This window comes from Dendrobium catenatum, unplaced genomic scaffold (assembly GCF_001605985.2).
Source record: "Dendrobium catenatum unplaced genomic scaffold, ASM160598v2 fragScaff_scaffold_113, whole genome shotgun sequence".
In the NCBI taxonomy this organism is placed as follows: domain Eukaryota; kingdom Viridiplantae; phylum Streptophyta; class Magnoliopsida; order Asparagales; family Orchidaceae; genus Dendrobium; species Dendrobium catenatum.
Window position 1 is genome coordinate 707,916 of NW_021318575.1, and position 14,844 is coordinate 722,759.

At 36.5% G+C, this 14,844-nt stretch overlaps 1 protein-coding gene across 1 annotated transcript in view; it reads left to right on the plus strand.

The window, feature by feature from the left end:
• Positions 1-14,844, plus strand: part of LOC110104933 (protein SHORTAGE IN CHIASMATA 1) — a 36,959-nt gene that overhangs the window by 12,941 nt on the left and 9,174 nt on the right. The window contains exons 4-5 of the mRNA XM_028697502.1: positions 3,867-4,074; positions 13,695-14,207. Coding sequence (XP_028553335.1) covers positions 3,867-4,074; positions 13,695-14,207 — 721 coding nt within the window. The remainder of the gene's footprint in view (positions 1-3,866; positions 4,075-13,694; positions 14,208-14,844) is intronic.

A 14,844-nucleotide genomic window follows, 5' to 3' on the forward strand; every position in this document is an offset into this window, starting at 1 on the left:
TCTTCTCTTATTTTTTTCTCTTTTCATTTATTAATTTCTTATTTTTCAATAACAACCAATAGTCCTTTACAACTAGCTCAATTTAACATCCAGAGCTAATTATTTACATTAAAGAAATATGAACATTGAAAAATATAATTCACATTACTATAATAGTTAATATTTACATCATGTCGATAATAAATCAAAACAGTACATACAATAGTCTTCATACGCTACAAAAGAATATATATACCAGAGAGCTGAAATAAAAACTACACTAGCATCTCAACTTTGCCTCAAGCCGAAGGCTCTTTACTTGAAGTTATTTAAACCACATAATAAGTGAATAGCCCAACAAGTAACTTAAATCAATACAAGGCAAAATAGAAACAATACACTTTAAATTATATAAAGAAATCTATATCGATCACTTGTATCAATCAATCATTTTGTTTTTATCATACAATCAATTTAATTCAGTAATATCATTTAATCATTCTCGTTTGTCTATCAATTATATAATATAGTAGTATGAGTATCCATATTTAGTAACGGTAAGCAGTAACAGTGATCAGTATCCATATTCAGTAATCATTATCAGGGGAGATTAGTGCATAAATTTAGTGAGGGAGTGAGGTAGCTGTGGGGATTTAAGGGAAAAAATATTAAAAAAGTATTTTTAGTTGCCTAACGCCTAGCGCTGTAACGTAGCATGCATAAATCAGAATTACTATAGAACAGAGACACCAGTGCCGCGGAGGGGGTTTTTAGTGCTGCATTGCTCTCAACTCTAGCGCCTTAGTGCTCACATGTACAACGTCGAAGCGCTATAGTTCAATCAACAATTCAAAAATTCATAATTTTCATTTAAAATGCTTTTCATATTTTTGGGTTGTTACATTGGTAGTCGAAATAAGTGTCTCGATGAGAAAAACCCAAAGATACCAAAGATGCCATGATTTAAATCTAAATGTACTTAACCAAGCACTTGAGGATGCTTGTTAGAAACTTCATGAAACTGTTAAAGGTAATAAAGGACATCTAATTTTGATGAGCTAATAATCAAAATGATCATCTTCATGAAACAAATTGGATGAGCCCAAGATCTCTTTATTATGTTATCTCTAAGGAATTAATCTTCTTACAAAATAGTATATAACTAGGGATACTAAAACAAACCGTCCAATTGAGTGTTTTGATTATGGTCGAAATGATCAAATTGACCTCCATTTTTGCACACTGAGAATGCTGGGATTAGACCCCAAGAAGGATTTTAGAGAAGAGAATGTAGATCCCTACTTGCTAGCACTCAATATTATTTGAATAATTTATTTTCATTGCTAGCAAGGAATACACCCATTATTGCTACTAAGGATGATGCCCACTGTAAAAAAATAAGGCACACCTACCATCGCCAACAAGATCTACGCCTGATGTTACCAAAAAGGTTGATACCTACCCTCGCCAACAATATTGATGCTCATCAACATGCGAAGGCTGACTCTCCCAATTTGCCAATAATATCAAAACTCACATTCGCCAAAATATCAAGATCTGTTGTCACTAAAATCATCAGACGCTTGCCATCGCTACCACAAATGATGCTTACTATCGCCTACACAGCTACCACCCCTCTTGCTAACATGGACACTGTCTATTGTTGCCAACAAAGCTAATGTTTGCCATTGCTAATTTTGCTAATCCCCGCCATTGGCATGAAAATTGACATCCGTTTTTGAACACCCCAACATTGTCAATAAAGTTGGGGCCCGCCATTGCAAATAACACTGACACCTACTATAGCTAGTAGGGTTGCTGCCTGCCATTGCTAACATGATCAACACTGGAATTTCTAGCATGATTGATACTATGCTACTGCTCACCTTTACCAACACTACTAGAAAATGACTTATTTTCGATAGAATTTTTCATCCAAAAATAGCAAAATTCCAACGGAAAATATATTTTTGACAAATAATTTTCTGCCCGTAAAACACGTAAAAAAATAATTACCAGAAAAAAATCCACTAATTTTTTTTTGGGGCAGATTTATGACGAAAAAATGCACCGAAATGTTTTCGGCAGACATTTTTGTCGGAAATCCTTTTGATAATTTATCAAAAAACAAATATTTGGCATAATCTTGTTGTTCGTTGGGATCTCCCTCACCCGCAGTCTCATTATGATCTCCAATCCACAATCCAAACTGCCCTGCCCGTTGTCGCGCTGCCAACTGCTCGCTATGTTAAGCATTTCTTGCATACTATTACTTTTATAAAATAAAGTCAAGTCACTCAATGGCGTGGGACTAAAATTCTCACTGTTTTCTAACTTAACCAGAATTATTAAAACTATTTATTTAATTTAAATTAGTGAATTTAACTTAACAATAATTATTAAAGCTATTTATTTAATTTAATTTAACAATTTTTTAATTTATTTAATTAATTTAATTTAATTTAATGTGGTAATAAATTATTAACTTAGTTAATTTAATATAATAATATTAATTTAATTTAATTTAACAATATATAGTTTAGTTAATTTAATTTAATTTGATAATAAAAATTTAAATTAGTTTATTTAATTTAACAATATTTATTTTTGAAACTATTTAACAATATTTATTAAATTAGTTAATTTAAATTAACAATAATTATTAAAACTATTTATTTAATTTAATTTAACATATTTAATTTATTTAATTTAATTTGCATGATTTAGAAAATTTTACATTATGTCAGAAATGTGCCTGAAATCCATCGGAATTTCATTGGAAATAATCCATCAGAAATCCGACGGAAATATTTCTCCAGAATTTTTGGCATAAAATTCCGCTGCAAATTTCTCATGTAATTTGTAATTTTCCTGTAGTGGAATAATGTTGATGCCTTTCATCGATATCAATGTTGGCATCTGTTATTATTGCTAAGGTTTAATCATACCTTCTTGGTATTTGATCCCCCCTCCAATGAAGAGAACGAGTGAACTTGCCACAAAATTTGTCTTGGTGACCACTCTAATACCTGAAGGCTCCTTTTACATTCACCGTGAAAGCCATCTTTTATACTTCATATCCACTACATTATATTTAATGCCTTCTCTAGCTATAAGGAATGACTCCATTTGTAATATATGGCTCACACTAGTAGAATAATTTCAACTAGGACAAGTCACATGATTGTTTCCTCTTTCGGGTTTTCAACATAAACCGTCTTATGTCTCTTATTAGTTATTCTCAACTTATCTTATCTACATTTCAGTAAATTTTTTTTATACTGCTGAGATGATAAACTCTCTATCGATATTGTTGAGCATGTTCAAACACGCAACAATTGGGATATTGGTAACTATGTCCAAATAACCAGCATTTTTGAGGCGTACATATCTCGTGCACCTTATAAATATTCTAATCCATAGATCCATATTTCCTTTGCTTCACTTTTTAATTACAAACTTAACTGGGTGCTGTATCATACTATCTTTAGTATTTGGTTATCACAATAGACTTATAGATTTATTTTGGTGATCCTTTCAGCCTCATAATATGCATAGATAATCTTCCAGTTCAATTTTTATTCTGTATTTGCAAATTTTTAATGTTCAGTTACAATGTTTATATTTATGTGCACATGTGTTTACATTCTGGTCCTGACTGTAGGCGAAGCTGCTTCAAGCACACATATGTTGTCAATACGATAACTATTCTATTTTATTCTTTACTTCCATATACTAAGTACAGTGCTTTATTTTTATGACTATAACCTTATTCTGCATGTTAGCCGCCACTTGGGATTTTCATTAGCTGCATAACTTTCATAAGCTCATAAGTTGTTAAGTAGTTATTAGATATTCTTACTTTTAATCTTAGTTTCTCCTTTCAGGAACATTTCAGCTCATTTTCCATTCAACATGTTTAGCAACATCTTGGAATATGGCGGACCACGTGCTACATCTATAATGCCTGAGATATTTCCTTGTTTAGGTAGTTTTCCTTGTGTTCACTTTATCAGATTTGATCTGGAGAATCATTATCTTGCAAAGGCACTTTGTGAAGGCTTTGAAGCCTCAAAGAATTCCTTGATTTCCCCGGTATTTACTTGATGCATGATGATATTAACATTTTCTTATTCAAGCAAAATTTGAAGCCTTCTGTACTAGATTGTGCTTGTTTTTCTGATACCTTATTCATCTTATAGATGGATCTGGCATTTGATTATGTGTTATTGTAGTTCGGTATTAAAATAAGGCTTGCATCTGTTGTTTTAACGTACGTTGGAAAGTTTTGGCACTTGTTTCCCTTCATAATCGTTACATTTTTGTGTATTGGAAGATATTATAACTCTTGAAGTTCACTTGCTAATGCCTATACCTATTGCTCAAATAAACTAAAAGATTTATATGCAATGGTATCAGATGTACTGAGATCACTAGTCCTATTTTATGTTATACCGAATGTTCCTCGAAGAACCTTATTTCAAAGTAATTTTCTACCTTCTTGGCTGATGATTTGTCCACTTCACATTCATCCATCAGTCATCCATTGTTGAATTAAGCCTCTAATTTGCTTGGGATTCTTGGAGACTGAGAGGGGTGGCAATCCAATCCAAGTTGATGCAAAATTGTGATCTATTTCACAGTGATAAATTAAAAATTAACAAACCTAATCAAACTATACAGAAGCTACTTTTTGGAAGCTTTAAAATATATGGGAAAAATTTCTAACTATTGGCATGAAGATGAAATATTTCATAGCTTTGCCTTCTTTTAACAACAGATTTGTAGACGGAGATGCAGGAAAATACATCCAAACTAGGAGGGATAGAGAAATGCAATTTGTTATGAAAGATTTTTTTTAGATGGTTATTGTTGGATCCAAATCTGTCTTAGGATGTCACCTGACACTACTAACTGGCAAAACTTTAGAGCAATGACCTAGAATCTATATGACAATGGAGAGGAAGAAAATATGCTAGAGAGAAGCTAGAGGAAAGTGCTCAAATATTCATTATAAATATTAGCAAAAAAAACTCTAGATACAAGAGATTTAAAAAGATTTTAAAGGATCCAAAGTGCCAAAATGCTCCTCATTACCCCTTCTAAAGTTTTGAGGAAAAGGCTACATTCTAAAAAATAAAGAAGTAGAACTCTACACAGACTACCCTAGACACATATGTCCTTTTAATTGGCTGAGGTAGAGCAGGGGCCATAGAGTTTTGATAATCTATCTCGAGGTTAGCTTGGTAGTGCCGAGTCTGCATTAAGTAAGCTCCGTACTATGGGTGAGCTCAGTAGTGTTAAGTAGTTATGGGCAAGACTGTGTGCATTGCGAGTTCGAAGGAAGGGGCGCTTAATGACTGATTGCTATTTGGAAGCCGCTGGTGACCTATACTGAGCCTTCGATCATTTAAAAGAGAAGGATAATGAGCTGAGGTTGTGGAGAAGATGAACTCTGTAGTCAGTTGGTCATGTCAAGGCAAGCTGAGGGTTCCCTGAGTAAGCTTTCTTGTAGTTGGGCTGAAGGTTCCCAACTTGAGCTGGGGCAATTCGCTGTGATGGTTAACTTCCTTTCAAGGGGCAAGAGATGAGTTACTTGGTCAATGATGTCCTAAATTACCTTTGATAGGGGTGACCTTCCAAATTTAAGTTACTTGGTCAATGATGTCCTAAATTACCTTTGATAGGGGTGACCTTCCAAATTTAAGTTACGAGTTTCGAACAAGTCACACGGAAGTAAATGCAAAGTTATAGTCTTGTTTTTATTGTATCCTTGACCGTTGTGTAAATTCCTCATTAATGATGTGACACCACCTTCTTCATAGCCTCTTTATAAATAGAGGCTTTGCATTGAAGGAACATTACTCTTTTCCCTCATTGACTTTAGAACTTGCGAGTGTTTAGATATGAACCTAGTTGAGTTAGTTATGTCTAGAACGAAGGTGTCTAATAAGGTCCCCTTTTGTACGAGCAAGGCTAATAGATTAGAGAAGATGAATAATGAACCCTCGCCTAGTTAGAAAGTTGATGGTGGAGATGCTGGTCCCTAAAATCATTGACGCCCTCTGCAAAGAGAATTAGAATTGACTCTGTGGTGACGATTGAGACTGCTGACTTGTTGATTGTAGCAATTGATACTATTCGATCTTGCCATTGTTAGAGGCAGCATTGTGGCTCTTGAGAGGGTCGGATTCTCTTCGAAGAAGGCATGCCTCTTAATCTACATTGGGGCCAGCAAGTAGGCCGGATGTTTGGCTACCAAAAATATTGGGCAGCAGCGGAGGAGTACACTTACATGGCCCTGAATGAGAAGCCTTGGTGGTCGTTGTCCTTTTCTTGCTTTGCCGATGTCATCCCTCCTCAGGGTTAGTCACACTGGAGGAGGTAGTAGAGCAACTTGTCATCTTGGAAAAGATGATGAACCGGGCCAGGCTGTTAGCTCACATTAAGGTATGACCTTGGTCGAAGTTGCGGAGATGAGGAAGGAGGTTGCGACATTGTAGGTATGGATGAGGGAAACCTTCAACCAAGTGAGGATAATTGGCTTCACTGTTGGAGGGAGATTTGATTGGGACTATTTAAAAGGCCTAGGGGCACTATCGCGTGAGATGGCGAGTAACTCGGTATGTAGAGATTTTCGTGGCTGTGAGTAGTTTCGTACCACCTTTTATTTATTAGTGTTTTGTAATGTATTATGTGTCGAGTTAATGTAAAATGTTTACTTATTAATAAAATTTTCTATTTGTGCGACCTTATTGTCTTTGATTTTATGCTTTTTATTTCTTTGAATGTTGTGAGTATTTAGTATGGTCATCAATGTCAGAAGAGCAGCAAGCAAGGGCACTCACTCATATAGAACGAGAGTGATATGCTAGGGCACTCATCCATATATAAATATAAAGTAACAATAATAATATGTAAGGGTACTCACCCATATAAGAATATAAAATATTTTCTAAAAAATATTCCAAGTAGAATGACAAACTTGGCAAAAATGACAAATTTTGACCTATCACTGCTAGTGCTCATAGTAGAATGACAAACTTGGCGATTTAATGAAATGAATTTCTAAACAGAAATGACAAATGAAACTTGATAGTAAGAAAGGCGTAGCTCACCAAACATGAGCTTGTCTCTAGAATGAGTGAAATGTTGGTTGTTTAGGGTGAATGTATTTGAACTTAGTATAATAACAAGAATCTTAAACTTTTAACAATAAGAATTATTTATACCAATGCTCAACATAATATAGAAAATGGCTCTAACCTTTTTTTTAATAATTGATTCTGGGTTTACATGGAGGATTAACTCACCTTAACTCGGTGTGAATGATTGCTTATACCCAACGTTTAAAATTGCGTATTCGGGTATTGAGGCGTTTTTCATTCGTGAGGCGAGGCGTAAACCTCAAGGCGTTTTGAGGCGTAAGCCTCAAAATCAAAAGATTGCGTAAACATAAAATGATAAATTTTTTATATACTAATGAGTGAATAATATAAAACATAAAAAAGCATAAGATATGAAGTGAAATCAAAATATCCCAATAATAAGACCACATGAAATATAGTTCAACTCAAAATTCTATCTTTCCCAAATCCCATTATTCTTTTCATTAACATATAATTACAATTTCCAAAAATAAATAGCAATGACATATCACATAAAAACTCATAAGTCATCAGCACTGTCATCACTAAGGGGTTCTTCATTTGAATCATTATTATGGTGAACTCGTCAATGTAGTGAGTTAGCTTGACATTGAAACAAACATACCTATTAAGTTTGTGTATTGTGAGAATGAACATAACCTTGATAAAATAACCCAAGTCTTGGACTCGGCTGAAGGATATGATTGATATTGTAAGATCCGATTTGCTTGGAAATAAGTAGATGAGCAAGTTGACTTGATTTTCTTTGTGAGCTATATACGATAATCTTATTGCTTATATGACCTTGGTGCAAACTTGCCTTAGATGGTCCACGTCTTACCCAAAACTTTTTGCCTTCGCTGGAGTAACCACCTAGACTTGCCAACTGTAATAGATTCAAGCACTACTTGATGTGAAATGTAAATGCCATTTACTTGCCTAGGTGGCAAGATTAATTAAATCCCAAATCAATTTGGGGAGAGAGAATGAAAATCTGAAATTAAATTCCAGATTAAGTGAAATTGGCGGGATGAATTTGAATTTAAACTCAAATTTAATGGGGAGAATTAAATTGGATGAGAGGGAATTGTGTGGGAGGTAATTATGGAGGCTTAATGAGGGGGCTGGCCACATAAGGAGGAGAGGGGTAAGTTTTGGAATGAGTGGGGACCACCAATTTAATTTAAGATTTTTATAAAAATCTGAAATAAATTTTCAGTTTTCTTAAGAAAAGAAAACATCCATTTAGGAGGGCAATCAATTTAAGCAATTTGAATTTCAAATTTGAAATTAAAATCAATTAAATTGATGGCGTAAATTAAGGAGCTACTTTAAGAAATAATTAATGGTCCATAAAACATTTGAATTTCAAAATTTGAAATTCAAGGAGAGGGAAGCCGGCGGCTAGAGGAGGGAGGAAAGGGGCGGCCACGGTGTCGAAGGTGGCTAGCCGGCGGGAGGCAGTGGCCTGGAGGTCGGCGGCCTGAGCGGGTTGGAGGAGGGGCGGCGGAAGTGCTGGGTGGAAACGGGTGAAGGGATGGGGTTCAACGAAGAATGCGATCCGGATGGATTCTCCTTGAATTCTCACACTAATTGATCGCAAAGAAAATTTGGAGGAAGGTCTAGAACTCACAAAGAGATCTAGCTCTTCCCAAAACTCACTAAGAGATTTGGGAGAGGGATGCACTCACAAAGAGAACACAAAGTAGAGAATTCACTAAGAGATCTCAAAAGAAAAAGAACTCACTAAGAGATCTAAAAGATGGAACTCACAAAGAGAATGCAAAAAGCAATTTTTCATTAACAATTCATCATCTCATTACATAAGAAAGGGCCTCTATATATAGGCCTAAGAAACTAAAACAAGACACATATGCCCCTAAGGCTTACATAGGACGACCCTCTTAAGTGAGGGTAAAAACGGAAAATTCATAATAAAAAATTTAAAATTTACAAATAAAATATAAGATAATATTGGACGATGACAGCCGTTGATCTTCAGCTCCTTGGATAGCCATGGACGGTTAGATGTCCGCATCATTCTCCCGGGGTGAAAAAGAGCTCAACTCCGTCGAGTCCGCACCCCAGGTAACCTGGCTCTGATACCAAAATGATGTGATGCATGAATTGAGTTACACGTGATTAAAGAAAAGGAAATTAATTAAAGCTTAACCATTCATAATATCATGCTTCAATTCCAAATCGGATACACGAATTCGTAGAGTTTTACTTTGCTTAGGTGATGTAAACAAATTAGAGCAAGGCACAAAGAGAGATCAACAAAGAGAAACAAATCTTACTTTTATAAAATTAAGACATAACTTAGAGAACAAAATAAGTTAGAGAAAACAACTAACTTTAGAAAAAGGCAACTTCCAACGACTAAAACAAAAGAAGATCAACAAAGAAACAATATTTTTAACAAAAAAAACTATCCTCAGAACATCCTTCAAGAGGACTCCTCACATGTACCGATTGTAGGAATATAATTTAAAATAAGGTTTAGATATGCAAACCAAGGGTCCACCACAGCTAGGGGTATCCAATGTCCTTTCAACTTCTCCAGCAAATACCACTAAAACCGTCCACAACTTCACCAAACAGCCAACAACCTTGCTAAAACAGCCAACAAAAACAGCCCACAGCTTCTCTAAAACAGCCAACCAAAAACAGCCAACCAAAAACAGCCAACAACTTCACCAACGGAACTAGAAGAAAGATACAGGTGGAGTGGAACTTGCGTAGAGAAGAAGGAGGTTAGAAGACCGAGAAGAAAGAGGAGAAGCTCGCAAGCTTTCCTAGGGGAGAAGGAGAATGGAAAAAGCTCTCAAGCTCTTCCAAAGAAGAAAACCCTCAGGTTTTTGTAAGCACTTAGCTCTCAAATATTCACCAACCATTTCTTCACAAAATACCTCATATATATAGGCCAAAGAGGGGGAACATAACAGCCAAAGTTCCCAAGTTTTCAAGAAGAAATGAAAAGCCAAGAGTCATTCCCGCTGAAACCCAAGAGCCACCTTTTAAAACATTCCAGTGAACAAAGCCACGGAACCAGCCAGGACAGCACAAGCCGTGGAATCAGCACAGGAAGGTAGGTTTAGGAAGAGAAAGGGTGTTAAGTTTTTGGAAAACTAAAATTGATTTCAGTTTAGAGAGTTTGGGAGGGAAAACTTGGGATTTAATTTTGAAATCCCCAAATTAAGGAGGCGAGTTAAAACTTTCTCAATGGGGAGGCTCAAGGGGGGCCGGCGGCTTGATTAGGGGAATAGGATTTGAAATTAAAACTGAAATAATTTCAGTTTTAAATAAATCCGGAGGGGGTTATTTTGAAATTAGAAGTTGAATTTCAAAATAGGAGTGGAGATTAATTGAGCAATTAAGAGGGGGCCCAAGGAAGGGGGCCGGCGGCATCAAGGAGGGGAGAGGAGAATTAGGGATGAGGTGGAGGATTCCAAATTAGGAGGATGACTAGGAAATTGTTGTTTCATGAATCCAATTTCATGAATGTGAAATTGAATTCAAATTTCAAAATTTTCCTAAAATAGAACGTCCAAATTTGGAAAGTAATTTGAAATTTGAAAATCAAATTCCAAGCAAGGTTATGAGGGAAAGAGGTGGTGGTGGAAGGGTGGTGGAGGGAAGCCGGCGGCAAGGTGGCCGGCCGGTGGGGGTTTTGGGATGGCCGACGGGTGGGGATCCCAAGGGGACGACGAGTATGGAGAGGGGGACAGGGGGCCGGCTGCTTCCAATGTGTTGTGGTGGATGATGGCGCTTGAGGATGAGGGGAAGATCCTTGGATGCAAAAACTAAGAGAACTCACAAAGAAATCTCATGCGAAGAACTCACCAAGAGATCTCCTTGAACTTACAAAGAGAACAAACCATAGAAAATTTTTATTAATCAATCAATAGTCCTCATACAAGAAACAAGAGCCATTTAAATAGGCTCTACATGACACAAGTACAAAGTCTAAAATGCCCTCCGGGCTACAAAAGCAAATTAATACCCTCAAGGGTAAAATGGGAATACTGAAAAATAAATGTGCATAATACATAAAATGCTAGTGCAAATAGAATCAGTAGTAGAGTCTCTCCATCATGGCCGTCGACCTCCGATGTCGTCTCTGATAGACGCGCCGAAATCTCTTGTCGATGACCTCATCACTACCATTATGGATATTGTCGCAAAAGGAGAAGTCTCCCTATAGGGTTGGTTGTTGTTTTCTCAAAGTCGCCTTTTGTGGGCCTCACCTTATGCCAAACTTTATAGTCTTCATCAGGGTAACAACTTAGAGTTGTTGGCTATAGGGGACTCGTGTGCTACTCATTGTGGATCTTATCACAAAGAGGGGAGTCGGCTTATAGGGCTTTGGCAATTTGATGTAGGAGCTCGTTGACTAGGTATTTAATGAAAGGTATTTGTGATGAATGGGGGTGAGCTGGTTGTTTTTTTTTTAATATTTTTGAGCTGCATTGTAATAATTTTGGTTTGGTTATGGGATTGGATTTCCCCCATTCTATTTTCCTTTATTTTGTATAATTTAATAATTATATTTATTTATTTTTTGCATGAGTCTAGCTAGGTCACTGAATGAATTATAAGATTTATACATGACTTGCAAAGTAACTCAACAAGGAATAATGAAAGCAACATCACCTAAGAAAAAACTATCCTTCTATAATGGGCTTTGGCTCGCCTATAGGTTTTTGTGCTTTGGGGCCTTGACTCTCTTATAGGGAATAGTCTGAGACGCTTTTTAGCTTGAGCATGGATGAGAACTTGATTGGTTGTCATTTTAGTCAGTCACATTCAGTTATTATAAAGTCGGGTGTCTAAGGATATCTAGTTTTCTTTCCAACTTTTGGGGCGATTTGCCCAACGGTTAAGCGAGTGCAAGCAATCCTTGTGGATTTTTGGCTGTTTAAATGAGTTTCCTCAATGTAGGGCGAGCAAGCTGTATGGGTGAGTTCTTCTATTTACAATCTCAAGAGGTTGCAAAATGTGTTAATAAGAAATACAAGTGCAAAGACTTTTCTATAGATAGAACATCTTCATCCATAAAGCCCACCCAAGGCTTCTTTGATCATCTTCATTATCCTCTCTTCCATCTCCATAAAGTTTCGGCCAGTAGTGAAGTTGTTGTTTTTCATGTTACTGATGGCTCAGGGGCACTCGGCTCATTGAGCTGCATCTGTTTTTCATCATTTGTATCAATCTATGCTTACTGCATCTAATAAGAGGATGTTTAATCCAAATCTATTCGTGGATGATGCTTGACCCTAATAGCAAGCAAACTCATAGAGTGACCTAGAACCTGTGTGGGAATAGAGAGAAAGAAGATTTACTAGAGAAAAGCTAGAGAAAAGGGCTCAAAAGCTCGATATAGAGATTATAAAAAAAATCTCTCGATTTAGAGATTCAAAATAATTTTTAAGGATTCAAAGTACCAAAATGCTCCTTATCATTTCTTATTTATAGGATTTTAAGGACTATAAGAAAGAATACACCCAAATAGTAAAAGAGTACAACGCTATACAAACTATCCTAGACACATGTCTTTTGATTGACTGAGGGAGAGTTGGGGTTGTAGAGTTATGATAATTTATCTCTGGGCGAGATCAATCGTGCTGAGTATGCATTAGGCGAGCATTATAGTGTGGGAGAGCTTGGTAATGCTGAGTAGGTGTGGGAAACTTTGCATAAATTTGCATTCAAGTTATGAGGAAGTGGTGCTTGATGACTGAGTGATGTCTGGGAGCCGCTAGGGACCTATGCTTAGCCTTGGATCTCCTAGAAGAGAAGTCGAATGAGCTGAGGTTGTGGAGAATATGAACTCAGTAGTTGGTTGGTCATGATAGGGTGAGCCGAGGGCTCCTTGAGTTGGCACTCTCTTGTAGTTGGATTGGGATGTGCGAGGATGAAGGAACCCACCCCAGGTGGGGGCGAGTCGCTGTGATGGCTGCCTTCCTTGCATGGGGTGAGTTGCATGTTACTTGGTCAATGAGGTCCTCAATTGCCACCAAGATGAGAAATCTTCCTTTGTAGGTTTGGGCGAGAGGGGCCTATTCTTCCTTAGGCAAGTTCCTCCATGGGGCTATTGGATGTGAGTTCTCTCCTTGTAACCCGTTGACTACTTGTTAAATATTTTTGAAGCCGTATGTTAGTATATAGATATGATAATCACTTCACTCTAATTTTTCTAGTTTTTTGTAACATATTGCCATCTTTGTCCTAGCGTGTGGAGCTAAATTAAAAGAAGGGAAAGGCAGTTTTATTAACTAAATTTCTCTATTTGAAGAATGCAACTGCCATCATACTCCCTTGTTTATTTCCTTCTAGTTTTACATAACATCATGCCAAATATGCTCTTGTTTATGGTGACCATGTTATCCGATATTATGGTATTGTTTTGAACGCTTTACTTTTTTTTTAAATGCTGTTGAGTTGCGAATAAAGACCATGTTATCCCTAACTCTACTCTATATAATATAATGCTGAATTTCACTAGTTATATTTTCTCCGGCTTCCATTATCACTTTAAGGCCTCTGATATCCTTTTTGTACCAGGAGACGCTTCCAAGATGTATGGCATATCTACAAGGGTGCTTAACTGATCAGAACACCGAAGGATTACTCACTCAATTCCCACTCAACAAGGCGTGTAATAATTCATGTGAATCTACATGCACAATAGAACCCTCCCATGATAATGACAATTACATGAACATGCTGCATCTGCCAAGTTCGAACTTGACAACTGCAAAGGCCAGCTCAGTTCCGGAGGTAGTCATAATTGTAAACACCCAAAACATAGACAAAAATATGATCATATCAAGAAGAAGCTCTTATCAGAAAATTTTGGAACTTGAAAAGAGAGGTGTGCAAGTTGTGGAGCGGGATATTAATCTCCCATTAGATGTTATCTTCAGTGCTGCTGTTTGCCTAGTTTGGTACGAGGCGAGAAATATTGTGGACAAGACACAAGCTGTAGTTAACATGTCAACAGTACTTGCTTTCGTTGAGAATATTGCAACTAAAATTTTGATGTCGCTCAGCTCTTCTTTCAGCGGCTGCATACTGGTAACGAGTTTGAGAGGATTTCTGTGGATTAATATTTATTGTTGATCATTTATAAATTTTTTACCAGTAACTTATCTGCACTCTGGATGTTCATCCATATATAATCCACATCAAAGCAATTTAAGGCTATTACATATTGTGTTTGAATTTTCTTAAAAAAAAAAAAAAAATAGAACTTTTAGATTGCAAAGATTGTGCACCCATCAGCATGTCACATTAACCGCCAAATGTCGTTGCATTCATTGTTGACCTTCCCTATGCGAATTAATTGGATAATTGCTATATCCGATATGATTACTAATAAGGGGATTGATGCACTTGCTTATCAGTTAACAGTTGTTGGTGGTAAGCAGGTTATCTTCACTATAACCTTCACTTCTTCACTCTAGTCATATTACGTACTGCACTTTTTGTATGGTCTATGACGGGTCATCCACCATTGCTTATAAGTGCCGCTACTTCAATCTACAAGTTGGTTATTGCTTGCATAACAAGTCATTTACTGTTGCATTTAGGAAGTGCTTGCGTTCCTTGCAATTAATTGATGTTGTTTGCAATTTGCCCATGTCACAAGATTTCCAACTACGAATCTCTTGCTTGTTTATTAACTTTCATTTAAATGATTTGAAATATCCTT